Source organism: Mytilus galloprovincialis, chromosome 1 (genome assembly GCF_965363235.1).
Source record: "Mytilus galloprovincialis chromosome 1, xbMytGall1.hap1.1, whole genome shotgun sequence".
Lineage (NCBI taxonomy): Eukaryota > Metazoa > Mollusca > Bivalvia > Mytilida > Mytilidae > Mytilus > Mytilus galloprovincialis.
In genome coordinates this window covers 51,242,384-51,257,467 of record NC_134838.1, presented here as the reverse complement: position 1 = coordinate 51,257,467, position 15,084 = coordinate 51,242,384, and the positions used below count along the sequence as shown (strand labels likewise).

The 15,084-nt window shown below is 30.3% G+C and overlaps 1 protein-coding gene across 1 annotated transcript; it reads left to right on the top strand.

Moving 5' to 3' along the window:
* The first annotated feature begins 82 nt into the window (after window positions 1–82).
* On the top strand, window positions 83–14,046 carry LOC143077618 (uncharacterized). Its single transcript, XM_076252980.1, has 4 exons — window positions 83–222; window positions 850–1,224; window positions 12,714–12,903; window positions 13,851–14,046. The coding sequence occupies exons 2-4, from the start codon at window positions 887–889 to the stop codon at window positions 13,959–13,961; spliced, it is 639 nt and encodes a 212-aa protein (XP_076109095.1). The 5' UTR covers window positions 83–222; window positions 850–886; the 3' UTR covers window positions 13,962–14,046.
* The last annotated feature ends 1,038 nt before the right edge of the window (window positions 14,047–15,084 follow it).

Here is a 15,084-nt window from a genome sequence, read left to right as displayed (position 1 = left end):
TAAATACTATACATATAAAAACAGTAATCCTACCCGTTTTAAAACGGATCAACTTTTTGACAATTGAATGAATTACACAAACGAGGCTTAAACATATCTCCGTAGCGACGTATGAATTATCATGTGACCAACTGTGAAACTCGACATGCGAAAAGTTTAGATATGAAAATGGTGATAATTTGAAAAAAATGTAAAAATCTGGATATATGTTAACTTTTACAGGTATGTAGAGCTATAATTTATTTTGTTTCGTTGTATTTTTAATTGTTCATAGACGCGAAACATTTCTATACATCGTCGTTTTAAACTAGCAGATGATATTTAAGTTTTAATATGTATTGAGTTTTAATTCATATTTAATATAAATGTATATATAGTCTATCTGAACAAATCGAACAATGTTTGAATAATATTAAAGTGCATTAAACATTCATTATTTAACTTGAATGGTTGCAAACAAATATGTCTGATCTTCTTTAAAGACCGAATATAAACACCATGATTTAACATGCTGAAATCAATTTGTGTACGGAATGAAAAGAAAAGGAAACGATGACATAATTGAACCTAATGAAAGAAAATTATTCCTATGACTGTAAAACTATACAAAGTGTCTTTTAAGTTAGGTTATAATTTGAAAAAGTCGTCAGATACCAGACATCGATTTCAACATTTTTTTCTTCGAGGGAGTAGAGTGAAAAACGCGGTGACATAATTGTATAGAATAAATAACTTAAGATTTGACTCTTGAAAATTTACCTGACCATAGGATCTTTATACGTATTAAATTCACATTATCTTGAATTACATGTGTACATATTTCAATTGATCTTTTGGTTCATTCCTCAGATTTGTGACTTAGGGTCTCGTGTAAATATACTTCAAAATGTCTACGACAACACTGCCAAAAATATCACCAATAAGTACGCCAGTTCCGACAAAATGTCCTCGGACTTTATCAGCATCGCTATCTACCAATTCATTTGGACCTTATCCTCCAAGAGAACTCTCAACCTCTATGGAACTTGTGCGCATACCACAGAGGATTAATCCATTGTCACCTCCTCCTCCTAAGAAGAGGATAAACATGGCTTGGGAAACAGTAGACCAACATTGGCACAATGAGGCACGAAGGATTATGATGCAACAGAGAGAGCATCAAAGATATCACTCAGCGTGGTCAAAACCTTTTTATGGCCAACCTGCAGAGAAGGAACAATATAGGTATGTAGGATGACATTTTTTTTTGTAGGGGGTAACGAATGCTTTGTTTTTGTAGGAAGATTTCACCAGTCTTATCTACTATTTATTGATATCTTATATATATATATATATATATATATATATATATATATATATATATATATATATATATATATATATATATATATATATATATATATATATATATATATAGTCCATAGAAGAGTACCAATGAGCATTAAAGGGACTGCTCCTCAAATATAGTGTAAGCTTTTCTGTTCAGATTTGAAACTTTTGCAACAACTTTCAAGACGAAGAACTAACAATACCGTTCCTTTGATATTTTCGGTTATTTTCAAGCATTCCACGGGATTGTAGACTCATATTAGAAAAGAGAGTCATTATTCCTTACCTCTTCATATTTTCAATCATGCAGTTTATGAAATATATTTTTAACAAGACAGTACTTTCAGATAATGTTCATTTTCTGATCATTTTATCAAATACACCTTTTTGAACTACACCAGCCCTCTCTGTGTGTATCTGGTATGCTCGTTATGTTAATGTGTATGTACATAACGTGAATGTGCATTAATAAGAATCTTTTCAATACATTACAATTTAGATATTACATAACAAATCTTTTAAGCTTATCATCATCACATTCAATTTGTTTTTAATCTTCAAGGTCATTTGAGGCGTTCAAATGGGATAGGTTTACATTTAATATAAATTCAGTGGAATGCTAATAAATAGCCAATATTTCAATATCATAAAATGGCAGTACATGTATTGCGGTCCTTCATCCTATTGGTTAACGAGACGTCTTCAGACATTTTACTAAATGGCATATACAATGCAGCTGGACCAAAACGTCCCTAGTGTCGACATAAAAGGTTGCAGGTCAACTCGATTCTGCTTGTCTTAAATCTCACTCAATTGTAGATGTTCGACCTATGCCATCACAATATCTTAATTAGACAGAACTGTGTTAAACAGTGTAATTTTTTTTTAAGGAATTAGATCTTTCATGGTCAGGGTATGATATAATCGTGTCATAAAAAAAATGTTTTTTTTATAGAAGTAATCAATGGTAATTAAAAGTAAAACGGTAAAAATCATGTACTTGTAATCATTTACGTACCAAAAGCAGTGACCAGTAACATAACTATAACCCGAATAATCACCTTATCAAAACCAACACTCAGACACTCGTGAATTAAGAAAGTGATTTCTTACGAGTTCGAAAATGATCATATTTTATTTTGAATAAAACTTTCTAAGTAGAACCCAAATGAATTTCGTACACACATATTCTAAAGAGTCCGACCTTAGAATCTTTCTTACACCGGCAAGTCATTTAATCAAGGCATTGCAATCTTTAAAAAACATTTCAGTTAAAGATTTGTAAAACTTTAAGTCACAAAAGACACTTCAACACATGTAGAAATAAATGTACGCGATACCCGTTGAAGTATATGTTATTTCAATTTTCTATGGAGTATTTAATCTCATTAAAATATATACGGTGTTGCTAACATCTAAAACTGTTTAGATTTAGCACATTTTAATATCATTACTTACAAAAGGTTTTTAAATTGGCAAATTTTAAATTAAAACATTCAAACAAAAGAATTGAAATTTAACACAAGTCACGATAAATTATGTGGTTTTAAAAAGTATATCTTTTTTCTACTTAGATATGTATTTGACCCTACCCAGGAGCACATGACGAAAACTTATCGTAAAGATCAATTTCTAGCCAAACTTTGATAACACTGACTACTTGAGACATTTTAACTAGCTTATAAACTCTAAAATTTAAATGTAAAATTTACCTTTAATAAGAGTACAGTTAATATTTCGTTTTGTAAATACCATGGTTAGTGCTAAATGTTTGAAATTTAATATCAGTAGTTAATCCACTTTAATCCATCTTTTTATAAAATTTGGAATAACGATAAACCTCAGATATCACATTAGGGTGTTGTAACTTAGTATTTAAGATATGGAATCGACTTTATTTACATATACATATGCGTATATTTATTTTCTTCATTTCAGCCATCTTAAATTCATATCAAAGTTATTCTTTTAAAAACCGAAGAAAGGCTAAAACCCTCATGCAACTAACCGTGTCCGTATAAGTTCATTTCATTGGAATATTAAACCATCTTCTTTAATCTCGATCCAATGGGGACATGGATATAGAAGGGATTTCTTTCCATCAGCAGTTAAACCCTTGCCAAAACGACACCGTCTTGCTTAGTAGGCAGTTACACGATACCTTGAGAGGGGAGAGATAAAACCTATACCCCCATTTATAAGTGATAACCCCAATTTGTTGTCCTTCAATCCGGTAGACTCTTATTTCAGAAGAAACATACTGTATTAGTTGTTGAATTTTGTTCTATCTGAACATACATTACCTAGAAATATTTGTAACTGGACTAAAGTCAATCAATCCATAATGATATAATCCCTTTCTCGGGTCAAGTCTAGAGCACATTATATAATTATGTGTATTCGCCAAATATTTATTATTCGAATGTCGGTCTCAATCTTACATATAAGATACAGGCAGAAAAGTTAGTTAAAAGCTCCACAGATGTTCAGAATAGCTACTGTTTTTCACAAGGGTCTTAAACAAATATTTGGACTAAAAACTATAACAGTTATTATTAGATCTTATCTTTATCTGCACTTATGTTAAAAAAATACAAATATATAAACTGTGCGACATTTTTATTCTTTCATTCATGACGAATAAATAAAAAAAAATCATTTCAAATATTAACATTACTGTTAAGATTCAGACATACATATATTAAGTATAAGACTGTATTGTATTAAGTATAAATATACTACGTTCAAGTATTTAATCTGGCGAACTATTGATGTCTGAGAACACCTTCAAGAACAAAGCAAACAATGGACAAACTTATTTAATTGATATAATTGCAATCTACATGTATGTCTTTGAATGACTGAATCACTAGTAATAATATTTAATAATGTACTTATACTTTTTGAAAATATCTTTTGAAACTAAAATATGAAATTACTAACGAACAGTTTGCAAGATTGCCAAATATTCAATATTAAATTATTAATTTTGATTGTTTTGCTTAGCGTCCAGTGACACCTATGTCATGCGAAGATTTATATAAGTGCTGCAAAGTGCGTCAATCGGGACGAGTAGAGAGAATCCAGGCTCCCACATTTAAAGGGTGTACTGGAAGAGTCGTATACTATATCTTGCACCACGTGCACGCCACTGAATGGACCCTTCAACAAATGTGTTGAAATGATTATTTTTTTAGGGGTAATTTCTTTACACTTCGCACAGCAACAGTTACGATAAAAAGTAATTATTATAATTTCTCGCTCTTTGTTATATATCTATACTATTAAACGAGAAGACCTCATTTTTGGTGTCGCTTCTCTTCTTTCCACAATAAATTAATCAACACGCCTCTGTGTCCTATAGGTACAGTGCATAGTCGCATTTGTCATCCATTCATATGATTATTCAGATTGAGTTATTTTAGGAGAAAAACGAGAAAAAAGGCATCCGGGTATTGTCCCGTCATTGTACGAAATTTTAAGTCAGATTAGACTTCCGGTTTGCGTTTTTCTGTATACTTTGAACATACATATACTACGAATAAAGTGTATTTTCAGAATTTTATTTGCTATCATTTTCAAGTTTACTATCCACGGCAGTCACAGAGTTTATTAAATAGAGAGGGTCTGTTTACTATATCAATGATCACCATGGATCGATTAGTAAACTTAGAATTGAAAGTAAATACGCTTTATTTATATAGTAATGAATGTTCATAATATACAGATAAGCGCTAAAATTATTCATGTGAACTTTTGATACTTTTTCTGAAATTCTCCAGTCATTAAATCTTTTACAAAATTCATTGATTACAAAAAAAAAAAGAAGATGTGGTATGATTGCCATGTTGAGACAACTCTCCACAAGAGACCAAAATGACACAGAAATTAACAATTATAGGTTACCGTTCGGCCTTCAACAAAGAGCAAAGCCAATACCGCATATGCATACTCAGCTTCAAAAGGCCCCGAAATGACAATGTAAAACAATGCAAACGAGAAAACTAGCGGCCTTATTTATGTACAAAAAATGAACGAAAAACAAATATGTAACACATAAACAAACGACAACCACTGAATTACAGGCTCCTTACTTAAATAAATGTTCATAACATACTAAATGTATGTTCATATTGAAATTGATAGAAAACCAAAAATTGGGAACTTTGGAAATAAAGGTGGAGGGTAAAAAAAAAACATTTTCCTGTCCCCAATAACCTATGACTTATGATACTTTTGCTGAAATTCTCCAGTCATTCTGTATTTAACAAAATTCTTCCAACAACACTTTACATACTGATACTTTAAACTACGCTCTGAATGCCCGCGATTTCGCGGGTGTGTTCTAGTATTGATATAGTTGACGACCTCTTAAAACTTCAGAAATTTGTCAAATCAAATTGAGAAAAAAAAAATCTATTTTTGGTGGAATTTCTTGAAAAAAACGTGTAGTTGATTCTTTCTTCTAGTAAGCAGTATTTATAGATAACTATTTATAGATAATATTTCAGGAATAATTGATTTTTCTTTGTGTTCTGGTGGTGTATGTAAAACATTCAAATGCAGCTACAGTGTAAGTGTAAACTAGAAGTTGGCACTATATTTCATTAAACTGAGTATTGTAATCATCGGCAAAAATACGAGAATGAATGTCTATACTTCATACGATGTCTTTCAAAACTGTAACAATTAGTTCTTTTTTCTATGAAGAATACTAGTACCTTGAGAAGCTCTTTTGTTGCCACTGTGGTACTAGTTAATTGCTTTACTTACAAGTGCAGCGTGCATGTAAATAGACGTTCAATTGTGGAAACTTCAAAGAAAGAAAGATACTAGAGAGAAAAATACATATTTTAAATGAACCTTGAATTATAATTGAAGAATCTAAATATCGAACTGCTAGTCATTTGCAATAATTAGAATCAAATTTCATCGAAAATAATTTCAAAACAAAATGTAAATTCCTTCACAAAAAATCAATTTCCTTTGCGACACAAAATCCCAGAGGAAAATAAAAGGCTTTAATTTATCTACTCAAAAATTCAATACGTACTTCAGAAACTTAAATATTTGAAAAACTGTTAACGAGGCAATCTATAGCCTTTTTGTTTCTAGGGAAGAAGCATCGATCAGATTTCGTTCTAATCGATACCAGGAACAATGGACGATTAATTGAGATTTTTTGTATTATCGATTCGAATAGTTAAATCATATAAAGTTATTATCCGTTCAAAAGATTAAGAAATTACAGCTTTGTCTATGAACCGACTATTTTCTTAAGCGATGCAATAGACTTATATTTATTCCAACTCATTACATTACTATGTTAACTATATGTGTCAAATAATTAAAAAAAAATATTTAGTCTCTTTCATATATATACAATTGCAGTACTGTACTATGTTTATAAATACTATACAAGCTTTTTGTCATATATATAGATCTAGCTTTTAATAGAAGTATATTCTTTACTAGACCAACAGACACGTTCCAAAGTTCCAACCTGTTAGTAGTGTATTAATGTTTACAATGACAATTCTAAAAAATCATAGATTTCGGAACCTAATTCAACTTGACGTTAATCGAAAAATAATCGCATGAACTTCAAATGAGCGAGACTGTGTCCTTTATCGGGGTTATTTTCTCCTGCTCAGAACCTCGATAAAATCCATATAAAAGAATGGAGTTAGTTTTATGCGTCTCTTTAACAGTAGTAAAAATACGGTCTTTTAATATTTTATTCCATTCTTTCGATTGAAGTAACATAATCCAATAGTTTGTTTACTTTGGTAACCAAACTAATTGAAAATGCAGCTGAAGTCACAATGCAATGCAGTTTGTCCTGCTTTCATTATTTGAAGAAAACTGCATGTTGTATAGACTCGAATCGACTTCGAACTTGACATGCTGTGAAGGCATTTTTCTAAGGTTCTGGCAATTTACATAAAATTTACAATAACGTTAAACCTGACGTTTTTTTGTTTGTTTTTGTTTCATTGTTACTACATGTTTACCCGAACGCACGCGCTGAGAACATGCTAAACATTGAAGAGGGTTTTGGAAGGGAAAAATAATTTAACAGCAGTTTTTTCACTGCCATTGAGCATTTTACAAATAGATCTAGAGTTCTGACTATTTGCTAGCCATATGTACCTAAAACTTGATAAATCTGAAGAAAACAAAAATATCTATCTTAGTTATTGCACTTGCAAATTTGTATAGTTTTCGTAGCAAAATTCGAACTCACATTCGAACTCAAGCTGTGGAGACAACCATCAGTAGGGATGCTCCACCATGCATAGAGTCAGTCAGTGCAAATTAAATATACGCAACTGTTGAATTGAGGACCTATATTTATGGCAGTACATCTTAATTTTTCATGTCGATATAATCGTAAATTATATCGATCAAAGACTTATGTATCTATTAAAACATGCGATACTTTAATTTTAATGTATACCCCCTTGAAGTTAATAGATCTGGTTAAATTTTAAATGACAAGCTAGTAACTTGGGGAAATCTAGTTATTTACGCCACCTCTCACAAACAAATACATGTAGAGACATATATATTTAGCGACTATCACCTTATAATTATAATTTTATTAGATGAATTTAAAAAAACAGTTCAAGTTCAATATAATTACTTAGATAGTCCCTTCTATTTTGAAAGTATTTTTTTTTTATCTGATCGTCATATTTTATAAAAATGAATGGTGTTTTTAATTTAATAAGATTACGTGTCAATTGGTTCTTCTAAATATATCTGTTTATGCATAGGAAAAATATAGATCATTATTATTCATGAAAGTTTTCTATGTCCATGAAAGGGGTTTTTATAGTTTATATACTTCTGTTTAACCTCGCAATTTTCTAAGTAAGAGATACAATCATTATAAGTTAAACTAGGACTTTAGTACACTTTAAAAGTAACAAAATTGGTAGTCGAGACGAATTTATCAAAGTTTTTCAAAACTTGTTTCCGAATCCCATATTTGAATTTCATGTAACATTGTAATACTTTATTGTTGTAATTTTTCATTATTGAATACGGTTTCAACAAAAAAGTAACAAGAAAGGTTATACTTCATATTTTGTGTGTACTTTTTTTAATTCGTTAACCGCATTATTGTTGGTTTCTGTGAGTGCAGTGGCCGATATTACAAATGTATTTATTAAGATAAAAGGACATGACAAATTTCAAAAACCAAAATTAAAGTGAAGTTTGTGAAAAAAAAACTTCCATTATAAAAACACCAATAAATGATTATTTAAACACTGCAATAAATTATAATAAATGTTCGTGTATCTATAAATTACTTTATGTCAACAGGGTAAATTTTAGTTACATAGACATTTATATTTCTGTAAAATCAAAACGTCAAGATAACATTTAAATATTATCACAACATTTCGTGACAGAATGTTTGAAGAAAATATAAATCTTGCATTAAACCATGACTTATCAATACATACCAATAAAAAGGCGGGGTTACAAATATTGAAATAAGTATAAATGTTTATTTATCAAACAATTTTAACAGAAGTCAATTTGAGATTAAAAGAATTATATAATATAAGTTGGGTATGTTGTAATTTTTGTAATCAATTATTTTGTTATGTTTGCTTTTTTTGTCAAATCGAACGAATTGTTACGTGGGGGAAAAACTATTTTAACCCGAATCATCAGGTCCACACAGACTTGTTCAAATAAACATGTACAGAAAAATGAATATGTAGGAAAAAGTTTGGTTTTCAAAGTAGATAACATTTTCTTTTGAAAATAGATTACAAGACCGATCGAAAAATATTCGCTTCTTATGTATGTTCCATAAAACTGCCACCGCTCCGTTTTTTCTTATATCGTAATATCACCAGTCAGTGGCACATTTTATATGCATATTTAGGACAATAAATCCAAGGGTATATTCTGTAAAGAGGACAGATTTGGGTGGATGGCGGGAATTTTAATGCCAATGGAAAGTTTAAGTTGTGCTTGACAGTAGGTTGCAACGCAACAGGCAACCGAGGGACTTGCGAAACTAGATGCAATGTTTCTTTAACATACCAAGAGTGAGGCACTCCAATAACAAGGGATGACATTTACCGTCCCCATTCCAAACAAACGTGGTTGTGTTTTTAGACATGCCACGGAGCCAAATAAACACCCATCCTTTTAAGGTTATATTGTTGGATAGGAGAAGTCAAGGTATACTACCGTATTTATATACTTCAATCTTCTCTAGTGACTCTTTAGTCTTTGAATTGCTGTAGAATTTGCAGAAATCACCGATTCGTCTCTATTATTCTCAAAATTTGTTTAGAAGTTCATAAATATTCGGATCTATATATATATAAATATACTTCTTAATTGAATACATCGTAAATATTTCATAAAGCTTTTATCTTTCACCACATTTTCATTTTTTAACACGATTTCTTAAAAGGTTAGTGATTGTGAAATGGGTATAGACTTTTCAACTATCTTCTTCAAAGAAATCATCCCATAAAATGTAAACATTTTCACAAATGATTTCATATCTAAAAAGCATTCTTTATGATCTATATAACCTTCATTTTGAAAAGTAGTCATGCCTGGGTTCTTTTTAAAAAGATTAATATACCAAGAAGTGTGAGGTATATGGTGAAGCTAGCTTAAATTGAAAATTGAATTACTTTCTTTCACGATTGACTTAATCTTTTATTTGAAAGTTTGTTGTGTGTTGGTAACCAAGTTGTCTTAAATTCTTGAGTAACTTAATCCAATTTAATTCGTTTATATGTTGGTAATATTTTGAGTGTTAATTTTGTCACATTCTAATTTAAATGACGATTACAGTGCCATTTAGAAAAGAATAGCGAAACAATTTATAAAGTATAATAAGGTCACGTCATCATAACAAAACAGAAGTAGTGCTAAAAAAAGTAATTCATTGACCAAAATTGAAAATATAACTACGCTAAGGCGGATTACAACAAATTAAAAAAAGATCAACAAAGAGATAATATTTCTAAATTCGCAATTTCTCAAAAATATAGCTAAAAGACTCTTCATTGATCCCTGTTTTTTATTGACGACAAAAGCTACAAGGGCATATAATACAGGAAGATTTTTTTTTATCAAGAGTTAACCCTCTATCCTATATCACACAATATAATGCAATCACAGACAACTGCATGTGACTGTGGTAAACGCAAAACATGGATGTATAGCTATGCTTGCATATTGAGTTGTAATGTTATCTATCATATCTTATCATTTGGTTATCGGTAGACCTTATTGAAACTGAAATATCTTAGTATATTCAAGAAAGCAAAAACATACTAAGTAAATGGGAGATTTCGATGGCAAACACTGATATTGTACATGTTCCAAACGTTAGAGGCAATGTTCTCCAAACATTCACAAGGCGACGTTCAACTGCCATGGCTACGAGCTTTTTTTGGTCCTTCAGTTATGGAAATGTTATTGTTCTTGGTGACATGTTTGGTTTCAGACATGGCTACATGCACAATAGACTTGACTTATTGTTAGTCGTGTATAATACCGAGCAACGATATATTTTAAAAAACGCCCAGACGAAAAAGTGAATATTAAATTAAATAATCTTCACACACACAAACACATCATACACACACACAAACACATATAAACAAGAAAATGGTTAAAATTCCACAAAATTACATCGTGAAAAATTAGTCCTATTATAACTGAAATACAAAGTGTTCAAATAATTATATAACGGTAACTGAATGCCGTCAAAACAGCTAGTGTCTATTTTAAATGGTGTCATCAGTATAGTAAATCTTGTAATTTGAATAAAGGACAATCACTATTGTTCACTGTGACATGTAATTTAAAATCTGTCTCTTATCTTTAAGATTTCAAATCTGATTCTTATTATTTAAACCCAAATGTGGTGATCTGTGAAATAACATGTTAGATCTATACATATGTTTATGTAACTTAAAGTGTAATTTTGGTAATAAGGTCTGTGATTAATTTGTAAGGCCGTTTAACCTCAAACAAATTTAGAAAATCAAAATATTGGAATGCACCAATGTTTAGCAGACGAGAGCTTACTATCGTGTTTTGTTCTTCCAACAGGAACCCAGACTATAATATTGGTAACTAATCAACAATTAAATATAAATAAAAGAATATATTAGATATGTTTTCCCTTTTATCGCATTGCGTATTCAACACAATGCCATATTTTTTTAAACTCTGATTTAATCATTGAGAATTAAGATTGCACTTGTTTACTTGGCACTTGTCATTATCCTTAAATTTCTAAAGAAGTTCACCGGATTATATCACCAGACTTGAAAATATTCTTAAAACATAATGTTACAATGCATATTAGTTTTAAATCGATTCATTAGAGATTTTAGCAGGAAACGATATCTGATCAATCGAAAAACATTGAAAGCTTGTATATCAGTATCAAGTTCCGGTTTAGACAGTATAAAGAATTAAATGACTGCAGAATTGAATGAAAATCGACAATTTCTAATTCCATGAAGCTGATTTTAAATGCAAACATAATAATAACATAAATTTTATAACAATTTTCAGCCATTTAATTAAATGATGTATATGCACTCGACAAAAAAATAATACAACATATTTTGTGTTTTAATAAATACAAATATAGAATAGTACAGTAGCAAGGAATTTCAAGGACAAACGTTCCGTACCGCATCCCAGCAAAGGACCAAAACAGAATAAAACAGTTTATTCCAATTGAAACACTTGCCCTATTTCATATATTTACAAATCTATATATATCTTATTTTATTTGACTTAGATTCTAATGTACCGGCAGAATGACTTGTTCTGAAGAGGGCGTCAGTTTTGTTGCTTAGGATGTGTTAATATCCGCTGCACGTCCGTTTGTAAAATGAGACTGTCAAATCGAACACCCGTACTAGGTGTACGTTCTTTGCAAGTTGTAAACATGTTTGAATAACTCTTTGATATGCCCGTAGGTGGCTTGTTGAGAGACCAAATATCTGTTCCTATCAACACACCAAATGATATGCCCTTAATCCAGGTCAATCATTTTTGTAGAGCATATTCCAATGTACATGCATATCTATTAGCGTCCGTCTGGCATATGCTTGAAATATTTGCCACTGCATTGGACGTGTATCAAACATATTTACTCTAAATTTCGAGTTTGATTGAATCTGTTTTTAAAATCTAGCATGTGTTTGATGTGTCAGAGCTAGTTGTACAAAGAGGGAGATGGCACAAAGAGAGCAATTAAAAACTATTAGTCAAAGAAAAACAGAATAAAATGGTTAAAGAGAATATTTATTTTTCTATAAAATTCCATTCTATTAAAACATCATAATGTGATAATTGTTTTCTTTATTCAGGAAGCATTTTAGAGAAACACTGAAACAGCAAATGCAAGATAAAGACTTTCAAAAAAATAAATTTAACAGAGAGAAAACACAAGAGAGTGCTATGTCTATAGCTTATGATAACAAGTGTAGAAAGGAGGACGTAGACAAATATATCAACAAACACATGTATTTACAACAATACAGGAATCAAAATAAAACGGTATGTATTTATAGAAAGAAGAGAGAGGCTGTGTTAAAGAATTTACTGCTGTTTTTTTTTAATTCATTCAAAAACAAAGCAATTGAAGATCAATTAGATTTTGCATAAAGCGCAGACACCCTTCAAATCTTATATTTATAAATCTTCAAAATAGGTATATATGTTATAAGCGATTAAAGGAACTTTTTTTTTATCTTGATAATTTAAAAAAATATATATATCTACAAGTTACGTTATTAAAGATATTATTCGTATCAATTTTCATCTTGGGTCTGCATGATGATATTGTATTCTGCATAATGTGCATAGTACGCGTGTCATGGATATATGTCCACATGAATAACACGAGGTGAAGGGTACATGTATATATGCCAATGACACTATACAGATATATACCACAGGGCTTTTTACATGCAACAGTTGAAAATATGATTAGCTTTTCGTATGCATAAGTTGAAATGTACGCGTGTCATGGATATATGTCCATATGAATTACACGAGGTGAAGGGTATACATGTATATATGCCAACGACACTATACAGATATATACCACAGGGCTATTTTACATGCAATAGTTGGAAATATGATTAGCTTTTCGTATGCATAAGTTGAAATGTGATTGGCAAGTAATCAAACATTTAAGACTATAAACATGATGAACATTTGATGGCTATGCTATTTTTCTAACGTTTTTTAGTCTTTAGTGTCTAGAGTGGCATACAATGCGACCAAATAACCACAAGCCACATGTTCCAATTCATCACTATAGGACCAATCATACTTTGAGCATTGCAATATGCGTGATATTTATTTTATTTTGCGATATTAAAAATAAAATAGACTAGAGTTTTATGTTATCATACCGATTGCATAAACATGAAGATTTAATTAACTCATTTTATTTTGTATCAGTTATTATAATTGTGTTTTGTGTATTTTCTTTTCAGTTTATGGAAGATCATTGGGAAACGAGAAAGCAAAACAAATTCTTAGAAGACAGGATAGACAGAGAGAAACTACGCTACAATCCTATTAACTGGAGTTGTTCTCTAAAATAATTTCTCATAACTTTCTTTGATTGTTCTGTTATGATATGTGACAAGTATGACTTAAATTGCCAATAAAGAGACATTCTCTATCTTACACCTCCCTTCCGTTTAAAAATATTTGTCCCCGTTTAATTTATATATGCTGTAATATGTATAGCTTTTGTATAATTTATGCAGGAGACAAATATAGATTCAACATGGATTGGGGTGCAACAAATCAGTTCGTACAAAGATAAAAAAAAAAAAAAAAAAGTTATTACTGATATTTTCTCTTCTTTTTTGAAATTTTGATAAGAGAGTATCTAGGTACTTTCTGATCTTTTCTGTAATTTCAAATATTTTTATTGCTGAGATGGTGCTGTCAAAAATGTGCTTATATTTTGAAACACGTAGATGAATTGTGAATTGTAGATCATCGTAGGGTATGAGAAAATATTATTATTTATGAAATTATTGTTATAGATATTTATCAAAATACAGTACTAATTAATGATGAAAAATGAAAGGTTTCTAGAAAGTCTCACAAATAAGGAAAAACAAACAGTAATAACAAACAATATTAAAATGTGACGTTTCCATTATTTGGATACACAGATATAAAACAAATACATGTTACTCTTTTAGATTACTTTGAGTAAAATGTGTGTTACCCTCTTGGAAGACGGTTTGAGTAAAAATGCATTTTCACTCTTGGAATACTTTGAGTAAAAGTGCATGTTAACCTCTTGGAATTATTTGAGTATTAATGCATGTTACCCTCGTGGAATACTTCGAAGAATAATGCATGTTACCCTCAATGAAAAGTTTTTAACAAAAATGCATTTCCCTTGTTGAATACTTTGAGTATTATATTTTTCTTATGTCTTTCTGAATCAACCTTTTTATTGTGTTATAGGCTAAAACACCAAAACATATTCAGTTTCTACAATAGTACATATACAATGTAACACGGAACTGTGGACTTTTGGTGTAAAAACTTCGTCTATATGTATACATGCATGAATGTTCACCTAATCCACGGTTTATTTGTGGAGTTTGTTTTTTTTGCTCAATAAATCATTTGTTTGTGAAAATATTTTTTATTAATATTATATATTTTTGATTATTGTTTAGCAAAGGCAATAATAATCAT

Bases quoted from the DNA above. Each gene is read 5' to 3' on its own strand.
- LOC143077618 (XM_076252980.1), top strand. From the start codon at position 887: ATGTCTACGACAACACTGCCAAAAATATCACCAATAAGTACGCCAGTT. The intron at 1,225-12,713 runs GTATGTAGGATG...TTCTTTATTCAG, and splicing joins GCAGAGAAGGAACAATATAG to GAAGCATTTTAGAGAAACAC. The intron at 12,904-13,850 runs GTATGTATTTAT...TTTTCTTTTCAG, and splicing joins ACAGGAATCAAAATAAAACG to TTTATGGAAGATCATTGGGA.